At 40.7% G+C, this 22,164-nt stretch overlaps 1 protein-coding gene across 3 annotated transcripts in view; it reads left to right on the top strand.

Annotated features, from left to right (window-relative positions):
* Positions 1-22,164, top strand: part of agfg1a (ArfGAP with FG repeats 1a) — a 37,059-nt gene that overhangs the window by 13,330 nt on the left and 1,565 nt on the right. The window contains exons 2-11 of one of the 3 annotated variants that reach the window (XM_034114523.1): positions 2,021-2,114; positions 6,196-6,311; positions 8,072-8,237; positions 9,151-9,319; positions 10,162-10,281; positions 16,712-16,883; positions 17,967-18,049; positions 18,624-18,734; positions 20,442-20,579; positions 21,527-21,621. In XM_034114523.1, the coding sequence (XP_033970414.1) occupies positions 2,021-2,114; positions 6,196-6,311; positions 8,072-8,237; positions 9,151-9,319; positions 10,162-10,281; positions 16,712-16,883; positions 17,967-18,049; positions 18,624-18,734; positions 20,442-20,579; positions 21,527-21,621 (1,264 nt within the window). Of the gene's footprint in view, positions 1-2,020; positions 2,115-6,195; positions 6,312-8,071; positions 8,238-9,150; positions 9,320-10,161; positions 10,282-16,711; positions 16,884-17,966; positions 18,050-18,623; positions 18,735-20,426; positions 20,580-21,526; positions 21,622-22,164 lie in introns of all 3 variants that reach the window. The other 2 variants (XM_034114522.1, XM_034114524.1) reach the window with 2 other exon arrangements.

Genomic DNA, 22,164 nt, shown 5'->3' with positions numbered 1-22,164 from the left:
AAAAGCATGGATGCTCTTGTCCTTGTATAACTATATACCTGTTTTCTGTCCTGTATTTTTCAATGTGAATTGACGCATCAATGGTTTGTAACACTATGTGTACCAGTCAGCTGTTTTCTGGATGTGTAAAGAATGGGTGGAGATGAGAACATGTGCTGTAGGGCTAACAGTGGTGAATAATTTAGCATCTCTTCTCGTCTTTCACTGCCTTTAGGATCGGACTCCTTTTATGTGTATTACATTGTGTTTGTAGTCGTGACACTGTGGATCCCGTTTCCTAGAAAAGTAGTTCTCAAAGTGGGTGACACGGTTCTCTAGGCTGCCTTGAGGATAGGCCAAAGGTGCCATAAGATTTCACCTCATAAAAAGGGAAAGGCAAATTGAAGTTCAGCCTATTAGGAAAGCTGTTTAAAACGTAGCTAATGACACTCACAGTTGGTGGTTGTCCTTGAAATACAACACACTCTCCGGGTCAGGAGTTTTTCAGGAGCTCGGCAACAAAAAGTGACCGTGAGTGAGTAGTGAAGTGAATTTAGCCATTTCTTAAATTATTTCTGGATTACTCCGCCACCACACAACCTTGGAGGGTTCAAGCTAGGCAAGCACAAAAGAAAATAATTAAATGTAGGAAAGAGCGCTTAACAATAACTCACCCTACAATAACTCAGACTAATCTGAACATAAAGTATCCGTTATTACACGGGGGTCATTTTTGGGAGGGAAACGTCTAAATCTTTAGTTTTGTACATGTTGGCCTTAACATGGTATAGTAGCATAGGTATACATATTGTTGTATACATGTTATACTGTATATAGGAGTACAAAGTACACAGTTTTACTTTAAATCTTTAATTTAATTGTATCTTTTATGAACATTTTAATTTGCCTTCCTTTGTTAATAAAATAATTAATTTTTTTGTGCACAATCTTACTTTAACCTATGTGTGTATACATTTTTATTTTCATTCAAAATGAGAAAATGTCACCAAACATATATAAATTGTAACACCAGGTGAACAGTTTTTCTTCAACTGCTTACATTTATATACATACTTTTAAATAGTGTTTTACTGGACATTTTACTTTCATTTTCTATGTCTAAATAAATATCTTAAAATAATAATAAATATATAATTTATTTGATTAATGTCATTTTGTGTGTACATTCTTATTTATATATATTTTTATTATTTCATTCTCAAAGGTCCCCTATTATACTGTTTTTCATCAATATATTATAGGTCTCGGATATATACAAAACATGTCTCTGAAGTGTTTGGCTCCAAATACCAAACAGATCATTGCAGCATTACCCATAATCCCCTCTGTTTCAGCCCTGTTTCAAAAGTGCTGATTCTCTGTCTGTTACTTTAGATTAAAAATAAGGAGCCCCTCCCCACGCCCCTCTGAGAGATATTTGGTTAGAAAGAACACAATGGTGCTCTAGGAGGAGATTCAGGTGATAGGGACGGGGGGGCCAAAATTTGATCAGCTCATTTTCAGACAGGTTTTTATATAAATGGATCAGGACAAAAAGAGAGAGAATCTTTTTGTCCTGAAACTTTCAGAACCTCTTTACACAGAGGGGACACATGTTGATGTATAAGAGACATGAACAAGTGGATTTTGCATAATAGGTGACCTTTAAATGGAGAAAATGTCACATAACCCACTTTCCTTCAGGATTTATAAAGTAGGCTTGTTCCTATTCTGACAAGACTGTATAATATATAATGCATCCATATCAAATATCAGTGACGTCACCCATGGCTTTTAAAGACCTGTCCCTCAAAGCCTAATAATGTGTGACTTCAAGCTTTACCAGGGGTGTGTCAAAGGTTACAGTTGTCATGAATTGAAATATTCACGTTCTTTTTCTGTCAGAATCTTTCCATACGATGTTTTCCAACCAGGCAGCTTGTTGCTTATTAAACATCCTAACCCTAAGAGGTGGGATCTGGATTGTGACTATGATGTCTTTAAATTAAATTGACCCTTTTTCAATTTTCTCCACCTACAGACGAGGACTGAATCCACCCCACAGAGTCAAGTCCATCTCCATGACAACTTTTACGCAACAGGAAATCGAGTACTTACAGAAACACGGCAATGAGGTAAAGCGTGATGGTGACTGAACTTCCTGTTAAAGTTGTTATGATTGAGGTCAGCTCTCCTGCTGCTTCTGAGGGTATGCAAATCATCGCAATCATGCTAGTGTTTTGTCTATCTAAAGCTGTTTTAATCAATGTTTTATAGTAACCTTTAGTCTAGTTTCCCCGCAGTGAGTTTTGATAAAACCCCGCAGCTTTATTCAGACATTTAGTTTTCTGGGTTTGATTAAAGCTGCTTGGTTGAGCTTCACAGTCCTCATCAACCTTGTGTTCGCCAGCATCAGACACCTGTTTCAGTTAATAGTATACTACTAGGGCTGCACGATATTGGAAAAAACTGATATTGCGATATATTTTTTTTTCCCCCTGCGATATGAACAGGAATTGAAGAAAAGACCGTTTTTTTTGTCCCCAAACCATCCTTTCTTGAACTTTAATGCTATACAATTGGTATTTTTCTAACTATATTTAACCAGATGAAGGATTTTAGTCACGGACGTCTGGATCTTAAGTTATCAGAGCAACAAGCTGAGCTAGCTCGGTTAGCAGCGCCGAACTGCCCTGGAGAAACACATGAAACTACTTCATTCAGTGTTTTTACCTTTTAATCACCGGGTCCGTTTGCTTTGGAGATTTGATTGTGATTGGTGGTTTGGTGTCACTCACTCAAGTACCCCTGACATGAGAGCCGCGCAAGTTTTCCTTGTGTAGCAAGCAGCAAAAGAATTGTAACATGACGTGTTTGAGTTAATTTGCCTACTTAATATCGCACATCGTAAATAAAATAATAATATTACGTCCTGCGATGTGAATATCGCGCATGTACATATCGCGATTATCGTCACGACACGATATATCGTGCAGCCCTATATACGACCTGTCCAACTCAAACAAGAAGACAAATAATAATAATACCGATTGAAATACAACATTTTTATATAGCGCTTTTCCCAGTGCTCCAAGACGGTTTACAAGCAATCAGAAAAGAACCACAAAAATAAAAGTCCTCATCCAAGTGAAAGAAGAAATGTGTTAAATTGAAGTAAAGAAAGTTATCAACAAGCCGGGGAAGAAAGCCGAACAAGACTCAGATACTTTCTCTGGGGTTACAGAAGGTCTGGAGAACTGGATGCTCGGTGAATTTCATTTTTTAAACTTTCATCAGACCGAGTCACCGAGAAACTCACAAGGATTATTAGCTGCTCTGGGTCTGTTGGATTAAAAGTAGTCCATTGCTTGCTCACATATTTCAGTTTGCCTTGCTATTAAAAGGTGCATTGAATTCCAATGACCTACTTGAGTTAATTACCCAAACATTAAATGCATAAAATGAATACATACTTAGTAGAGTAGCAAACACAAATGTGTTCTCCACAGAGGAACCCAAGTGCATTCTCATTCACGGGTCATTTCTGGTAAACGGGGTATAAAATTAGAGCGACGCCACCTGGGGAGAACAAACTATTAAAAGCTGCGGCAGAGGCACGGCAGGAGACTCAAGGTTGGAGCTGATGCATACGTCCTTTATGTCGGCTATATAAATATTACCGCCCTAAAGTTGCCTTTTGCTTCTCCTCAGGGCGTGCTTGACACATGGCTTTTGTATTTTTTCTGCATTTGCACATTTTACTAATTAAAAAATCTAAGCTGGCCTCTTCAGCAAATCCAGCTAAAGAAATAACAGCAGCAGCAGAAGCTTATATACAACATAAGAGTCACACTCCCTTGTAGCACCATAGCTTCATTTACAATGCAGCAGCCTATACCGAGGGCACACACGCATGAAGCTTATAAATGTCTCTTTAGAGGATTAGGCAAATACTTTAGGAATGCTTTCAAAAACCCAAAGGCCAGAGAAAGGTTAGACTTAGACAGATTTTGCATATCAGAGCTGTGTCGAGCCTGTGTTTCCTAACATGAGGCCAAGAAGTTTGTTTGTGCCGGCACCACATACACACTCATTCACCTGTAATGGACCACCTTATCTGATTTGCACAGTCAAATTTGGAAATATAAATGAATGCTCTTCTCAAATCAACCTGCGCCTAAAGGTGGAGTCAGCGATTCTAATCAAATACACACGTTCAGTACAAATATTTCTTCATGGACTGTTGCCTGTCTGTAAAACATGTGTTGTCCATACTTAGCCCTGGCTCTAAAAGAGAAACGGGCACAGCCACACAACACTATTCCAAAAAATGTGCGAAAATTAAGGCTATTAAAAAGTATTAAAAAGTATTAAACGGCATTTTCCAAGGTATTACATTTTGTAGCTTGTTTTCAATAAGTATATAAATTGTCCAAAGAGGTTGTATTCTACAGTCTGCCTGAATGTAATCATTGCGTAGGTGTGTAGTGTGATTCTGTGTAGTTTATTTATGGCATCCCGTTGGATTTGACGTCATCAGAACAGGACACGCGCGAAGGTCCGTTTACGCCGGTTGTTAAGCAACATCGTTATGGGGAAATGAAAGTTTGCGTCCAAATGGTTGGAAGATAAGGAGGAAGGACAATCAATACTGTATATAGTCAATGTGAGGTAAAGTGTGTCGCCAATGTAACCGGTTAAAGGTAGGGTAGGTACGTTTGAGAAACCAGCTCGTGATCGCTAGAATTTGAAAATACACAACCGGAGAAAATCTGCCCCTTCCTTACAGAGCCCCTCCTCCAACACACACGAACGCGCACATGACCAATGAGGGCACGAGATAAGTTTGTGCACAGATGAAAGGCTGACAGGCAGGTAGGCCATCCAGTTATTTTAGCCGGGCCGGCTCAGATGATTGGACGTACTTTTTACAGTACTACAGCTTCCACAGATGAAATCTTTTTATGGATTTTTTGTCAAAGCACTTCAGATATTCATTGCTATCGGGATGTTAAGAGCATTCCATGGAATATAACAAAAAGTGTATCTCGAGCCGGTTTCTCAAACTTACCTACCCCACCTTTAAGACTCAAAGTGGCGATGAGGTCTTAAAATGTATGGAAAGGGTCTTAAAGGTCTTATAAGGTTTTACATTTGACTTCAGGATTCCTGCATATACCCTGGGTAAACATTAATATGCAACATTACGGGAGGTAATTTCTTTAAATTGAGCAAAACATCTTGAATAAATTGTGGTTTTCAAAGTTCACTGTGACCTCACAAAACACATTTTTTGTCATCATTAAAGAATAAATATCTTATTTATGACAACTCATACAAATGTCTACGAGGACGGACATGGATATGTTGAGCTGGGTGGGATTTCTAGTCTAGTTCAAATTAAACTTAAAGGTGGGGTAGGTAATTCACTTCAGAAACACTTTTTGTTATATTCCATGGAATGCTCTTCACATCCCGATAGCAATGAATATATTAAATGCTTTGACAATAAGAAATATTTCATCTGTTGAAGCCGTGGCGCTGTAAAAAGTACGACCAATCATCTGAGCCGGCCCGGGTAAAAATAACTGGATGGCCTACCTGCCTGTCAGCCTTCCATCTTGTGCACAAACTTATCTCGTGCCCTCATTGGTCATGTGCGCGTTCGTGTGTGTTGGAGGAGGGGCTCTGTAAGGAAGTCTGAAGGAAGGGGCAGATTTCTTTCGGCTGCGTACTTTCAAATTCTAGCGCACTCGAGCTGGTTTCTCCATTCTTACCTACCCTACCTTTTATATCTTATTTATGACAATTCATACAAATGTCTACTAGGGCGGACATGGATATGTTGAGCTGGGGTGGGATTTCTAGTCTAGTTCAAATTTAAGCTTAAAATCTTTTGGGTATCGGACTGAAAAAAAAGCCACATTTTTAAAAACATCATTTGTTTTTATGTTGAGAAACTTTGCTGGACATTTTATCGAACACACAACTCATAGGTTAGTCTAGTAGTCAGCAGAACTAATCATTAATGGAAATACATTAACTGCAGCCCTGGTCTATGGATGATTAACTGTATAATCTCTGTGTTTACCCGTAGCATATCTTTTAAATTCCTTCTCTCACTAACAATTTAATGCTTAAATATGAATGTTGACAAGCGTGCACACATTTATTTCTCTGTGTCTCATCTGTTCTGCTACCCTGTGTGTTTTCCAGGTATGTAAACGGATCTGGCTGAGCCTCTATGATGACAGAACCACCTCAGTACCAGACTTCAGAGAACCGCAGAAGGTCAAGGAGTTTCTTCAAGAGAAATACGAGAAAAAGAGATGGTAAGTCAGTTTTACAATCTGGCAGTGTGAGATATGAAGGATCCTCTGGCACCGCGCTGACACGTTAGCTCTTCTTTGTCTCACAGGCAGCTCGTAGCATTTAGCCTCCAGCTATCCACCAGATAGCCCAATGTAGGTCACTACAGTCAAGATGCTTCATGTGTAAGATCTTGTTGTTCAGTGTTATGATTGTGCTTAAACATTTATGAAGTTTAGTACAGTTGTGACTGTTGCGTGAATGGCCGAAGGGGAGTCAAACAAGTGCCTATTAAATGCAAATTAGGGATTGCTCATCAAAGTAAATATTTCCTAAGTGACTCAGTTGGTTTCAGTAATTAGACTGTTTCAATATACATAAGATTATTACACCCATTGGTTAAGGCAGTTCTGCTTCTGTGGGCTCTGACTGTTCATTCTCGGACGTTAGAGTAATGAGCAGGGCATGTCTCAACGTGACACCATTTGGCCTTTTTTTTACTTTTCACACAGACGTTCCCCTGAAACACCGACCTGTCTGCTCGCTTTAAATCACATTTCCAACCAAATGAGCCTTTCCTGTTTTCACATTTGGATTTTGCAAAATGCTTAACAAGACTGTACACGGCCTTATTTTTGAAAACCCTCGATCGTGTCACATCTTGTTATTCCGTAAGGCATTAGCCAGTTTCATGTAGTGTAGTCAAGCTTTGGGAGTAACGGATGACATGCAACGGGATTACATAATCAGGATGCAAAAATAGTTGCATAAATGGTAAATGGACTGTACTTATATAGCGCTTTATCCAGTCTTTACGACCGCTCAAAGCGCTTGACATACTACATGTCATTCACCCATTCACACCCATGCATACAGAGCAGTGTACCTTACTCTAGGAACTAACATTCATACACATTCACACACCGTTGGCCATCGGGAGCAACTCAGGGTTAAGTATCTTGCCCAAGGATACATCGACATGTTGGCTGCACGGGCTGGGATCGAACCCACAACCTTCTGGTTGAAAGACGACCACACTCCCTCGCAGCCACAGTCGCCCTTAAAAATACATATATAAAATTGTTTAAATCAGATTACTATTACACGTCTAAAAATTGGCGATTACTAGCAGGATTACAGTGTTAAAAAAGCAAACATATAGTGTTTGTTGTAAAAGGATCAGATGTTACTGTTAGATGTAAGCTGTACTGTTCTGTAGGATAATACTTTAAGTGTGTATCTAAACACCTACAGCCTGAATCTGCTTTATGGTTTTCACTTTCTTTGGTTCATTTGTTCTGTTTTTAATTCAGCAGGTGAACCTATATGTTCATAAAATAGTGTGTGTGAGCTTAACTGTGTGTTTTTAAACTAAAACGGAGAATTTTCTCTCAGCTCAGATTTCACTTCTGCTTTTTGAAACTGTAGTATGTGCTCGTGTGTTTCATTGCTGGTGTATAGGCTGCTGCTTGAATATGCTTCATGAAAGACAGGTTTCCCTTTAGATTAAAATCTCTGAGCAGAGGACACATTTGTGATCCTAAAGATGTTGGTTTCTTCTTTTCTAAGGTCACATTGTTCTGTGGTTTTACATAAGAATATTAAGTCAAATTCATCTTGATGATATTGCATTTGATACTGACGTAATCCAAAAGTTACACAAAGTAATCGGGTTACATTTATTTTATATGTTGATACTCAGATGACTGATTACATGTTTTTACAGGTAACTAGTAACTGTGACAGGACACATTTTTAAAGTATCCCTCCCACCCTTTCCCAGGCACGTTCCTCCAGAGCAGGCGAAGTCCGCGGCCCCCGTCCACGCTTCTATCTCCGGCTCCTCCAACAGCAGCACCAGCAGCACCCCCGAGGTCAGACCCCTCAAATCTCTGCTGGGGGAGTCTGCCCCCTCCCTGCACCTCAACAAGAACACCCCCCCTAACCAGGTGAGATTCATGTGGCCTACATACGATACGATATTACTTTTAATGGTCAGATCAAGACTGAAATGTGACTTGCATCACAGCAGCTCCATGTGTAACATCAACATAGACAAATATCAGGACACAGTACATCAAAAAACAACAACAAACATTTAACATAACAGTGCGATCACGGAGAGAAAACATGCTCAAAGACCCTTTAGCGTGCATTTGATCTGGGATTCATCTCTGTATTTACTGTGAGGATTGACTGGAGCACAAAGGATGCTTCAGTCTGACTTTATTGAATCGCGGGACCCTGTATCTCCGATTAGATGGATTTGTTACTGCTGTCAGAAACCCATGAAGGGCTGGTAACATTTGATAAATGTACTTAAAACAACTTGAGTATTTGAATTCCTTAAAGGGTTTTATTGTTATCAATGTCTTAGTCTACCCACCGACACTGATTTAATTTTTCCTTGCTTTTTATATGAATACTTAGACATTGAAAACATAATGACAGACACACTTGTAATTGTGAATTTTAACAATGTACATTTCCCCTCTGTGGGACTCAATCTCAATCTCAATCTCAATCTTTATTTATTTATATAGCACATTTAAAACAACCTTCAGTTGACCAAAGTGCTGTACACGCAATAAATATTAAATAACACAATGGGAGTACAATAATTAAAAACATGATAAAAAGCACAATAACTAGAAAAATATTTTTTTATAAAAACACATACAAATGTAAAAATGTAATGTTCAACTAGTATTAAAAGACTAATAAAGGTATTCTGATTCTGACTTCCTGTCAAAAGGCCTATTCTTATTCTTCCTTAGTCAAGTGAAGGTTGTTCAATTACACCTTTTATTCGTACTGACAAACATATACATATTTTCTAACTCCATCTCTTGCCTGCCCCAGTCTCCAGTGGTGAGCCGTGGACAGAGCCAGCAGCAGCAGCAGCAGTTCCACGACAAGAGGTTCGACCTCCTCAGTGAACTGGGGGGAGACATCTTCGCTGCTCCGCCCAACATGAACGCCGGAGCCAGCTCCAGTTTTGCTAACTTTGCACATTTCAACAGTCACACAAGTAAGGAACAGACTGATTGTTTGACTCGCATACATCTGTAACAGAGTGCAGGAGTTGAGCAATAATTTAGGGTTGGGTGTGCCTTTTTAAATGTGGAAGTTGTGTCTGTCACATTAGGCCCCATTTTAGCACTTTTCCTTTCCTGTGGTTTTTGTGCATGAAAAGGAACGGGACCTTTCTAAACGGTTGACCAATCACAACAGAGCCGGACAGCTAACCAATCAGAGCAGACTGGGCTCTGGTTTCAGACATTTCAAATGCTTAAGGTGATTAAGTAGACACTGATCCATCGCCTCTTATAGTCTCTGGCAGATGTTTGAGATGCAGAAACTGTAACATTTCACAATCACTAACTACATTATGGAATAGTCTATGGACAGGCACATCTCCATGGTAACTAATGCTCTGTACCTAGAGATATTGGTGTTTGCTTCTGTTGGAGGATAATGTCCTCTCATCCCAATAAAAGAGCCATACAGACTCATCCGTAATGCTGCGACAAAAGTGGATCTCCACAAAGCAAACACAAGCACAACTGTACATCTGTGTTTAGTGCTACACACACATTTAGAGTTATAGGGTCTGCAGAGTGAATCTAATGAGAGGTGGGGAAAATCCGACCATCTTTCCCGCCTCTTAAGCCGCATTTTATTGTCATGTGACACCGCTCTATGATTTGTCTTTCACATCATCAGCACTTAATCCATTATATTTGCAGTCTGTCATCCATGCCATTTGTCATTACATGTATAAATCCATTCTGTCATCCATTGTTTTCCTCTCATTGTGTTTTTTTTTTTTGTTCATCTGTGTGTCTGAACCTCATCCTGACTCCACCTCAGCTGCACAGAGTGCCAACGCAAATGCAAACTTTGCTAATTTTGATGCGTTCGGGAGCACATCTGGGTCCTCAGGTGGCTTCCCCTCAGCACCACAAGCCCAATTCCAACCCTCAAATACAGGTAGAGCAAGCTCCCTTCCCCGGACACATTGCACACATCCAAACCACTCTTACACTAAGACATTCGCTTGTGTTATTAAACGCATGCATGTATTCGAGAATATACATCTAGGCTCAACACAAGGCCATGTTTTCTGTCATTTCATGTCATGTTGCCATTTGTGTTTTAACTGTTGTAATGCATACCATCTGTTCCCCTAACCTTTCCATACTCTGTGCTGTTCATTCATCTGGTGTCACATGTTAAAGTGTTCTGAGCACTCCACTGCAGACAGATTAGAAGCATTTGCTCTAAGCACCACTTTTAGCATATCACTATTTTGTCCTACTTAAAAAGAAAAAAAAAAAAGCTTCATTTTACATTTGATACACGCTGGGTTATTTCTGGTTACTCATCTGTGTGAAATGTCAACAACAAACCTATTTTTATGAGGCAAGAATCTGTTGTTCTCCAGAGTTTTGAACTACTACCCTTTTTAAAACTGAATGTTGGGCAATCAGACAAACATATTACATTAGACGCTTTTATCCAAAGCGACTTACATACTCAATACTGTGGACAATCCCCACAGGAGCAATTTGGGGTGAAGTGTCTTGCCCAGGGACACAACGACATGCTGACTGCAGTGGGGTTTGAACCTGTGCTCCCCCGATCCGAACACCAACGCACAAACCACTGCGCCACACGCCTCCATATCATTAATATGCAAACACATTTCTCTTTGATAGAAAGATAAAAGAGGAATTTATTTCCCATAGTAGGTGCATTGATAGCACAGAAGACATCAAAACTAGACACAAGTGAACTCTCATCACACCACAGACTGGATTCCTTATCAGATACACTCATTAGGAATAACATTAGAAGGATATCTGGACCTGAACACCAGGGTTTTACTGTTGTAATACTGGCCACACTGCTTATGTTCCTATAGGATTTCATAAATACATATTAGGGGCTTAACATAAGTGCAAATATTTGCAGCTCCACTGTGTATTTTGCGCAGTCACCAGTTAAAGAGGACTATTGAGCTTTTTGGGGGTTTTCCCGTTCCCTTAGTGTGTTTATATACGTTTTTGTGCATGTAAATGGTCTGCAAAGGCTACAATTCCAAAATTCCCTCTCCCACACACTCCTATTTAAACTGCTTGTCTTCTGAAGCTGGCATTTGTATTCTGTGGTTTACAAAAAATACAAGACTGCAAACTGTTGTCCACCTTTTCCCTGTGTGTGTCATTCGGGTCCTTATTTGCCTCCAAGCCATTCTCATTTCAAGTCAATATTTGCTCAGCAGTCACTAGCTCTTTACCTGAACCTCCTCTGTCACATACTATATACTAAAACAGTGACTGTCATAAACAAACACACAGCCTCCTCCCCTCCTCAGTTACATGTAGTATGCTACAACGCCCTCTGCTGGAGATAAACATGAATAACTCTTGAGTGGAGCTGCAGTGCGATCTCTTTACCCCTAGATTCCACCGGGTTCGTCTGCGTCGCGTTACGGGGGCGAGGCGTTGCAGAGGCGCCGGGCAGGAAGTGGACCGGTCAGAGCATCCGGCCCATCCCCAAAATAAACTAATTTTGCAGACCCTATCCCTCCGTAGTCTTTCAAGTAGGAGGAGAAATGCCAGCGTTCTCCTCCGGTTTACAGGCACTGTGTAAATTATATATATAGAATAATTATGATGATGAATGCATTTTTTTACCACTAAAATACAGCAACACATCTTTGATTCATGTCGTTTATAACTGGAATATTACAGTTATTATTAACTTTGTCTGTACAAAGTAGCCTGTCCAGGAAATATGCCCAAATCAACAAGAACTGCGAGCCGGCAGGCAAGACGCTCCGCTTCTGAAATGCTTCTGAAACGCGCCTGGTAGGGTATGACGCCGGAGGAGGCCGGACTAAAACCGCGACGCAGACGGACCCGGTGGAATCGAGGGGTTACGGCCCGTCCACGCGGTGGCGTGCGTTGAAGCTTCAACGCTTCTGCCCATTCACTTTGAATGGGGTGACGTCACACTTTGCCGAACTGCATTGTGGGAGCGTCGCTTCTCTTTGCTCGCATTGCTCGCTTCAAAGGTTGAGCAATGTTCAACTTTTGAAGCTTCGACGGAAGCGTCAGCCAATCAAATCATATGCCAGTACAAGCTCTAGCCAATCAAACCGCGTGCTTGTGTCCGGGGCGGGAGATTCATGTGATTGGTTGGTGGTCGAGTTTCAGACTCGCCCGCCGGCAAGCTTCAACGCACAGTGACGCGTCCTAAAACCCGGAAGTAAACTCCTTCCGGTTCCTTTGACAAAAACGCAATGCAATTTCTCCATAGGATTTTGGAAAATAGCTGGAAATAAGGTCTGTGGTTGAAACACATTTAAGAGACCGATCACATTTTGTTCAGCCGGATAATCTCCACATGTCTACCCTACTTTTATAATTTTTCGAAATCATAAATCTAGTTGCCAGAAGCAAAATGCTAACGTTATGCTATGAACGAACTACAGCAGGGTCGCTGCTTCAACGTCACGCCAACTTAAGATCCATATTCAAAAATACAGATTCTAAATGGTACAAGTTGAAGTGTTTGTTTGAACAGTTTGCAGGAGGCAGGTACTTGCTTTCAAGCAGAACACGGGGAAACACAAACTTAGAGGAGTGTTTACGTGTTCGGTGTAATGACGTACAACGGCCTCGACAACTTCTGTAGTCCTATTCAGCCACTTGTTAACAACCATCGTTTTTCAGACACGTCAACTCTTCAGAAATCACCAGTGGGGTCACTGCTGATGTATTTAATGTCGTAGAACAAAACGTGATCCGTCTCTTCAATGTGTCTCAACCACAGACCTTATTTCCAGCTATTTTCCTAAATCCTATGGAGAAATCCCATTGCTTTTTTGTCGAAGGAACCGGAAGTGGTACAATGCTAACTTACTTCCGGGTTGTAGGACGCGTCACTGTGGCACTCTATTGCTTGATGGATAAAAGCTTCCCTCTCTATCTCTTGGCTTTGTAAGATAATCCCTTTCTCACTTACACTCACTCACTGAGCGATCTGGCCTAAGCTGTTCATACTATCTCATGTGTTTGTTTGTCACCCTCTGCGTCAGATTTGCTTTGACTTCATGCTTTCTAATCTTTTAGTTGACGTCTTTTTATTTTTGTTTCTCCGCCCTGTCATCGCTCATTGCCCCATTTCTCCCCCCCTCTTATCATTTGGGCTGCCAGCGTTCACTGTGCTCTCATCCAGTCGCAGTTTGGGTGAGTTTGCCCCCGCCCTGCCTCTCCAGGTTGCACACAGTAAGTCTCTCTCTCTCTGTGGGCTTGACCTCTTAACAGCTTTCACCCTTTTTCCAACATCTAACGTGTAAACACTCTGATCCTCCTCTCCTCCGGCTGTGATGTGTCTCCGCATGTGGCTCTTTTTGTGTCTGTAACCAGGGTGTCCGCGGAGTCTTAAAAAGTATTAAAAGTTGATAGCCTTAATTTTCGCTAAATTGATTTATTAAAAAGTATTAAACGGCATTTTCCAAGGTATTACATTTTGTAGCTTGTTTTCAATAAGTATATCAATTGTCCAAAGAGATTGTATTCTACAGTCTGCCTGAATGTAATCATTGCGTAGGTGTGTAGTGTGATTCTGTGTAGTTTATTTATGGCATCCCGTTGGATTGGACGTCATCAGAACAGGACATCGCACGCTCACTGCTTGATAGCGCGCGAAGGTCCGTTTACGCCGGTTGTTAAACAACATCGTTATGGGGAAATGCAAGTCTGCGTCCAAATGGTTGGAAGATAAGGAGGAAGGACAATCAATACTGTATATAGTAAATGTGAGGTAAAGTGTGTCGCCAAGGTAACCGGTTAAAACTGGAAGTGGCGATGAGGTCTTAAAATGTATGGAAAGGGTCTTAAAAAAGGTCTTAAAAGGTCTTACATTTGACTTCAGGATTCCTGCATATACCCTGGTAACTCTGAATCACTGTCGACAATAAGCTGTCATTATAGTGAACCATTGTGGAGAATAGACCATGTGGAACTACAAGAGAATAGAACAAAGTGAAATATGAAATGAAAAGAACAGGATCAAATGGACATTGATAAAAACTAATGTTGCGCTATAATTAGATAACACAAAAACCCTTTGTCCTTGAAGTCTATTCCATTCGTTATTGATAGAAAAATGAATGCATACAAAAAGATGCATGCCAGATAGTACCTGTCCTTGTGTTAAAGGTAGTTGTATAACAAATATTCAAGGGTATGCAATTAAAGAAATTGTTCAGTTTGATTAAATGGTTTGATGGTTTCAGTGTCACTACGTAAAATTGCCTTCCCTCAACGTTGGGATAACAAAGAATAGAGTGGTGCAGGAATGAGTCCTAAAACTGGAAATTAGTTAGCATTTAAGCACTAGCATTTTAGCTAGCTTTCTTGTTCCCTCCTCTCAAAATCAACGTTTTTTTTTATCACGCGTTTGTTGGTAGAAGCCTGAAGTAAGGTCTGCGGTAAACACAAGCATTATATATTTTTACATGCTTTGTTTTATGACATTAAATACCCAATTCCTGAATATCTGAAACTCCACTGTGTCATAAAAAGACAACGAAACGTCAGCATGCCAAACATTAGCCGCCTTTAGCTTAGCGGTGGTGACTGTGGTGTCGTTTTGTCTATAGCTTAACGTTAGCATTTTACTGAGATTAGCTTGCTTTTTTCACCAGTGTTCAAAGTGTTTTTGTCACGCTGTGGTAAAATGTTGTGGTGTATCAATCCTCTTGTTGCATACCAAGCAAATCAGTTCTCCCTGAATGATTTCTTGAGTATGCTGCTTGAGATGAAGCAATATATGTTCTGATTTCCAGCCCTCTCAGACTACCCCAACATCCTCACCCACACGTCCGTACAGAAGCAGCAGCCATTGCTCCACAAAAATCCATATTTCAAAATGTCTCTCTTAATCCTCATCTTGTATCTGCTTACAAAAAACATAAGTGCTGACTTTAGTGGCGTCCATGTTAACCTCCATATATGACAACCTGCTGTGATATCTTTACGTGTCTTTACGTTTTCCCATCAAACCTAAAATGTAAAAAAAAAACAGTGTTAGCAGAAGGGCTGCACGATTTGGAGAAAAAAGCGAATTGTGATTATTTTGAATGATAATGCATTGCTAGAAAATTATTATAACATTATTCATATCATTACAACATTTTTGTACGTGGTATGATCTTTTTAAGAGGATCCGTTGCTTTACCAAATCTTGCACTTACTGCGATTTGGATATGTATCATATTGCAAAAGTCAATTTTGGTGATTTTGATAAAGTTAAGATATGAAACGGAGGCAAAAGGCCCTAAATCCGTCTTGGTGTAAAACATAAAACCTGTATGACCCAAATATCTAGCGGTACAATGCTAAGCAATTCCTGAAAAGGTGATATGCATCGTGTGCCTCTTATCAATGTGAATTCTATGCATTCGTTTTAAAGGCTAATGGAGAGCTAGCATAGTGCAGACATCTTTTAGACATCTATCCACTAGATAATGAAGGCAACTCCTCCACAACTTGACCCTCCATGCAGCTTCTTCTCCCCCTCTCCACCCTATTGATGCTGTTACTCCAGAGAAAAAACAATCGAGGCCCCCTTTATGACTTTTTAATCTCTCTCTCTCTCATGCAGGTAGCGCCTCAGGGGGCAAATGCAAGTTTTGCACATTTTGACAACTTCCCAAAATCGTGTCGCGCTGTCTTTGGATCCTTCAGTTCTCCCTCCCAGAGTAACTCCACAGCAGCTGGCAGAGAAGCTGTACAGAGTACTAGCCTCCCTGCTGATAAATACGCAGTCCTGGCTGACCTGGATAACGTGTTGTTAAGCTCTGCCGAAACGGAGCAAGGTAACCCTCTCCTGCCTCGCCTGTTTATAGACCTAGTGTAGGGACAGATGTTACCCAAAAAGAGAAGTAGTCTCAACAAAAGTGCATTGATTCAAGTCCCTTTGATTCTTCTTCCAACTGCAGGGACAGACCTAGATTCTATCTCAAAGAGGCTGATTCTGTATCACTTACATTTCGGCTAATCCGAGGCTTTGATGTGTTTTGAGATGCCTTTCAAAAGTGGATCAGTGCTGCTGAACCTCAACCAGCCTGTATAGAGACAACAAGCCACTGCACACGGTGGAAACACCTCCCTGTTTTACATATTTATTTCATTTCATCTCTGAAATGTACTGGGCTGGAGCTCAATACTGTATTTCTTTGCTATACATTCTAATGATGATCATTTATTTCCCATTATCTTGAATAGGTTCAATATGGCAGCTATCTCCGGACCTTTCTTTTTGTGTCTTTTACAATTAGGATTGAGCTCCTATATTAGTCGATGTGACGGGGATTGAACCGGGCTATCTTGTGTTTCTCTTGCAGGAGCCGGTCTTGCTGCTGGGGGGGGCTCGGCAGGAGTAGGGGGTCCGCCTCAGAGGCAGCCAGGAGTCCCTGCAGGGTGCGACCGCTACGCTGCTCTGGCTGAGCTGGACACTGTGTTCGGACCCTCAGTCCCTCCCACCAGTGTTTACAACCCCACCAGCACCTCTCAAGGGTGAGACCACACACACACACACACACACACACACACACACACACACACACGTAAACACATACTGTATATACACAAAAAACAGTGCATATATAAAAACTTTCCCTGTAATATGAGAATAAGAGAATTAGATTTTATGATTTCTCCATAAGTTACAATAAACCACACACACACACACACACACACACACTGCAGTACATCCCTTGCTAGAGGGGGACCAAAAATAATAACCTACTACTAAATTGACCTATTTTTCATACTTATTTTGGGATTCACTAGAACATAATGTGCTTGTTGATTTGTCTAAAACAGGGGTGTCAAACTCAAATACACAGTGGGCCAAAATAAAAAAATCGGTACTAGTCGAGGGCCGGACTGGTTCAATGTTTATTGTAGAACTTATTGAAATGAACTTATTGCACATATTAAACCTGGAACTAACAACGCTGAAATGATTGCCTATAAAAACAACATTAAACATTAAATAATCAGTGACATTCATTTCTTATGGCTCTATCTGCAGCTTTTCCAGAGTCATTTCTTATGATTACATTTTTCCACAGGCCAACAACAGCTTCAAGAAAACTATTTCCCTCAAAGAACAAACCAAACATGCCCTGTTGTCGTGAGAAAGAAAGTGCAGAAGGAAACATCCATGTAAACTCAGTGTGCTGCTCTGTGACGCTAGTTCAAGCCAGATACTTGGCATCTCATCTTGGGTGCAAGGTCATCAATGTTTGGGGTCAGGCTCTGAGCTGAGGAAACCCTCAGGATTGAGTGAAGGTGTGCGTGCAATATACCGGCGGGCCAGATATAATAGTAATTACAAATTATCCTGCGGGCCGAAATTAAATCCACCAAGGGCCTGATTTGGCCCCCGGGCCTTGAGTTTGACACATGTGGTCTAAAACAATGTGTAAAATAACATTAACACCATCTGGCAATTCTCACTAACAAAGTTGCTTTCTCAAACAACTTCCTCATCCTATAAACACACAGGGACCACTGTCTAATCAAACCGTTGTCTCCGGTATTTTTGTTTGCTGCTTTCGTAATAAACTAATTCTTGTTGCCTGTGTTTCTCAGCCGGAGTGTGTTTGGCACAGAGAGTGGGATGTCCGCAGCACAAGCACAGCAGGCCCTGCCTGGGATGGCTCAAGGATTTGGAGGTGAGGGAACCTTCTGTTTTCTGATGGTTTGTGACTACTGTTCTCCAAATAAAGAATCTGTGATCATTCAGAAAGTTAATTGGGAAACAAGAGGGAATCCCAGCAGTGTCATTACAGCTACACTCAGTGGGTGGGAATCGGCAGTTGACAAATTCTGTTCCCTTTTGGCATTAGTTTTTGTGATGCCAAAGACGAGATGAAGAATTGAATCTTTAAAGAAAATGGGCTGTAACGTTTTATTGCAAGTTGTTGCATAATGTACAAAGCTTTTTTTATTCATATAAGATACATATTTACAGATAAGGTGCAAGGCTTGAAGCATAAACGGATAGGGTGCAGGGTTTAGGCATATATAAGTTAAATACAGTCTTAATCAATATTAAATACAGAAGTCAAAAGGGGCATTACATTGTTTTGCTGATGCTTTTATCCAAAGCGACTTACCTCAATACCTTGGAGCAAAGAATATCTGTCCTGTGAATCATTGCTTTGGTTTTTACCATGTTAACGAGCCACTCACTGTTCTGCATAACCCTCTGTACGTGTTTGGTGACCTCATACCTCTCTCCAACAGCTCAGTCAACCAATCCGTTTGTAGCGGCCCCGGCAGCCCCTCCCACAAACCCCTTCCAGAGCAACGGCAGGACGGCCCACATGGCGGCAGCGGCGGCGGCGGCAGCAGCAGGTGTGTTTGTGTGTGTTGGTGTGTTGTGGTGCAATGCTACAGAATCACAATCAAATGTATGCAACAATATCATAGAATCAAATCATTTTAGCACAGAGGCAACCGATCAGGGAAAAATTGGAAAACGTTAATATAGAAAAGTGCTGAAAAGTAATTCTGCCCACTGTGAAAATGGGCATCCGCCGTTAAGTGGTGTGTGTGTGCCAGAGATGTGAAAGTTACAGCAACTCAACAGCAGAGTTTCAGTTTTCTGTCTGATTGCTCTTGGCATGCTGCACAGGCCTGATGGGGGTAATTCATGGGCAGGGTTACCCCCCCACCTATGGTAGGTTCACTTCTGCTCTCCTGTGCCTTGCTGTTGCAGTGCTTTCTTCTTCCTTCAGCATATCTATCAGGAACATGTTGACAGTCAGAATAAGGGTGTGATGAAACACTAGGTAACTAGTTGGTATTAGGATGCTTAAACTCTTACTACTTTTAAATCCAGGCTGAAGACTTTTCTTTTTGCCGCTGCTTTTAATTGAACTATTCACATCTTAAACTGCACTGTAACTTTTAACTTTTATCCATGTATTTTTTCTTTTAATGTTTATTTTATTATCTTTTCTTTTTAATGACTGATTTTAAATGCCATTTTCAAAATGTCTTCCATTTTTGTAAAGCACTTTGAATTGCCTTGTGTTGAAAGGTGCTATATAAATAAACTTGCCTTGCCTTGCCTTGCCTTGCCTTAAAGGTGGGGTAGGTAATTCACTTCAGAAACACTTGTTATATTCCATGGAATGCTCTTAACATCCCGATAGCAATGAATACATTAAATGCTTTGACAATAAATAGATAAAAAAAAATGTGTGTTGGAGGAGGGGCTCTGTAAGGAAGTCTGAAGGAAGGGGCAGATTTTTTTTCGGCTGCGTACTTTCAAATTCTAGCCCACTCGAGCTGGTTTCTCCATTCTTACCTACCCTTTAAATCTGAGTGTCAAATGAATTCTGCTACTTGAATCTTTAAAAAAACATGTTACTTTTGTCAAACAGCCATCATAATTTCATATAGAGAATATAATGTGTCCGGCAGTGGCTCAGTCAGTAGGAGGCTCGGACTGGGAGCCGTAGGGTCGCTGGATCAAGTCTCCGACCAGATCTAAAATATGGAGTGTGGACTGCTACTTGGAGAGGTCCCAGTTCACCTCCTGCCCTGCCGTGGTGCCCTTGAGCAAGGCACCGGACACCCCCCCTTCCCCCCTCACTCCCATTTGCTCCCCGGGCGCTGTACAATAGCTGCCCACTGCTCCTAGTACTAGACTCCTGGTGCTAGGATGGGTTAAATGCAGAGGCCAAATTTCACCGTGTGTGCTGTGTGCTCTGCATGTGTGACCATTAAAGAGGGGTTTCATCCCTCCCAATTCTATTCTATCTATAATGTTATTATGACTAAAGAATTGTCATGACATGTTGGGTTCCTCTTCCTTTGGTCAGTTAGGAACAGGCTTAAACTCTTTGCTGCTTTTCGAAGACATTCATCTGTAATCACTATTACTATTTGTTCACTCATTTAAGTTTACTAAATGATTAAAAAAAAATATGAGTGCTTTGCTTCCTAACAAACTAATGTCATAACACATTCATTTTTAGATTTTATAATGTCTGTTATTTAGTGTAATGCCTGTTGACTGACTGTCCTGCTTCGTTGCAGCATCTTTCGGCACAGGCTCCATGAGTATGCCCGCTGGATTTGGGAATGTGGCAGCCTTCAACCTCCCCACCAGCTTCAGTGGAACATTCCAGCAGCCTTTCCCGGGGCAGGCCCCCTTCCCTCAGCCCCCGGCGTACCCCCAGCAACCCAACGGTGTGTGTTACTGTGTGCATCATGTAGATATAGACGTATCTGTAATAACAACTACACGGAATTTCAAGCTTGCAAGGGTTCTGACATTACTGTATGCACCTCCATCGATTTAAAATGCCACCATAGGTTTGTTTATTTAAAGGGGACCTATCATGCAAAATGCACTTTTGTACGTCTTTTATACATGAATATGTGTCCCCGGTGTTCCAGGGAACTCACCAAGTGTCAGAAAACACAACCCTCTCTATTTTCCTCCATACCCAAATCTCTAAAAAAGGGGCTGCAACGGATCTGATAAAAACTGATCCAGATTTGAACACTGTCCTGACGTCAGGACGGTGGCGCTACGGCTATTGGGCCAACTCCACCAATCAGGAGGAGACAGCCACGGCCATTGCCGTTCGTAAGCGCGGGAGACGCTGTAGTACATATGCCAGGCCTGTAGATGGTGCTGTTCTCACTGAATCAACCCTTGCAAAAACAGCTAAAAAATGTCAAATTGAGCAAAATGAGGCATGGCTAAAATGCATGATCTGTTTGGTATTTAAAAAAAAAAAAAAGTATAAATATGCCTTATATAGGTATGGTCCTACACTATATTATTCAAATATAGCATGATAGGTCCACTTTAAATATGAGTAAAGGATTCCCAGAGTCAAAACCAAACACTGAGAAGCAGCGTTCTGTTATTATGCTCCAAATACCTGAAGCATAATAACTACCAGAGAATCTCAGAGACTTTTCTTTTTGCTGCTGCCTTTTATTTAACCAAATAACTCATCTCACACTTTACCCATCTTATTCTATTTGAACTTGTTTGATTTGTTTTCTCTTGGCTCTTAAATTACTCTTTTAAATAAAATGTTATGTGTTTCTTTAAATGTTTTTTTTTAAAGCATTGCCCTATTGTTGAAATGTTCCCTAATGATAACGTACCTGTGTTTCAGGCGGAGGATTTGCAGCCTTCGGCCAGGCCAAGCCCGTTGGCACTCCATTCGGACAAACAATGTCCGGACCTATGATCTCCAGCAACCCCTTCCTGGTTAGTCAAATATCTTTATTTCTTGTAGAAACAATTTAGTTATAATTCTCCTACAGTAGAATGAAGGGGCTTCTGTCACATTAGCATTGGCTGTTGTTGATGGAGATTATGCTGTTACCTTATTACCATAGATTTGAGTTATATTAAAAAGACCAATTGATTGCAAAAAACTAGAGCTGTGAAATGAACGCTGCAAATTCATCTCTTAGTTAATGGTGTAAATAATATGTAAAGAGTGCACAGACGTCCCTGCAGTAATATTGCCGACATACACCTCTGACAAGTTATATCACTCTGTCACTTATGCAAGTAAATAGTATGTTAAAAAGTTTAATTTAAACCAATAAAGTAATTTTTAAAACCTCATAGTATGTACTTTTCCAAGCAAATATTGTTTTTAATTGTTCTGACGATCAGCATATCTAATGCTTTCAATTTACGTCAATTAAAGCCCTAGAAGAAGCACTAGTGGTTGGAATATATACTCTTTGATTGTGGATTTACGTTAACTCTCAAAACTAGAAATCAAAGTTATTAGTTACT

This window comes from Trematomus bernacchii, unplaced genomic scaffold (genome assembly GCF_902827165.1).
Source record: "Trematomus bernacchii unplaced genomic scaffold, fTreBer1.1, whole genome shotgun sequence".
NCBI classification, from domain to species: Eukaryota; Metazoa; Chordata; class Actinopteri; order Perciformes; family Nototheniidae; genus Trematomus; species Trematomus bernacchii.
The sequence above is the reverse complement of the archived record's forward strand: the minus strand, read 5'-3'. Positions and strand labels throughout refer to the sequence as shown.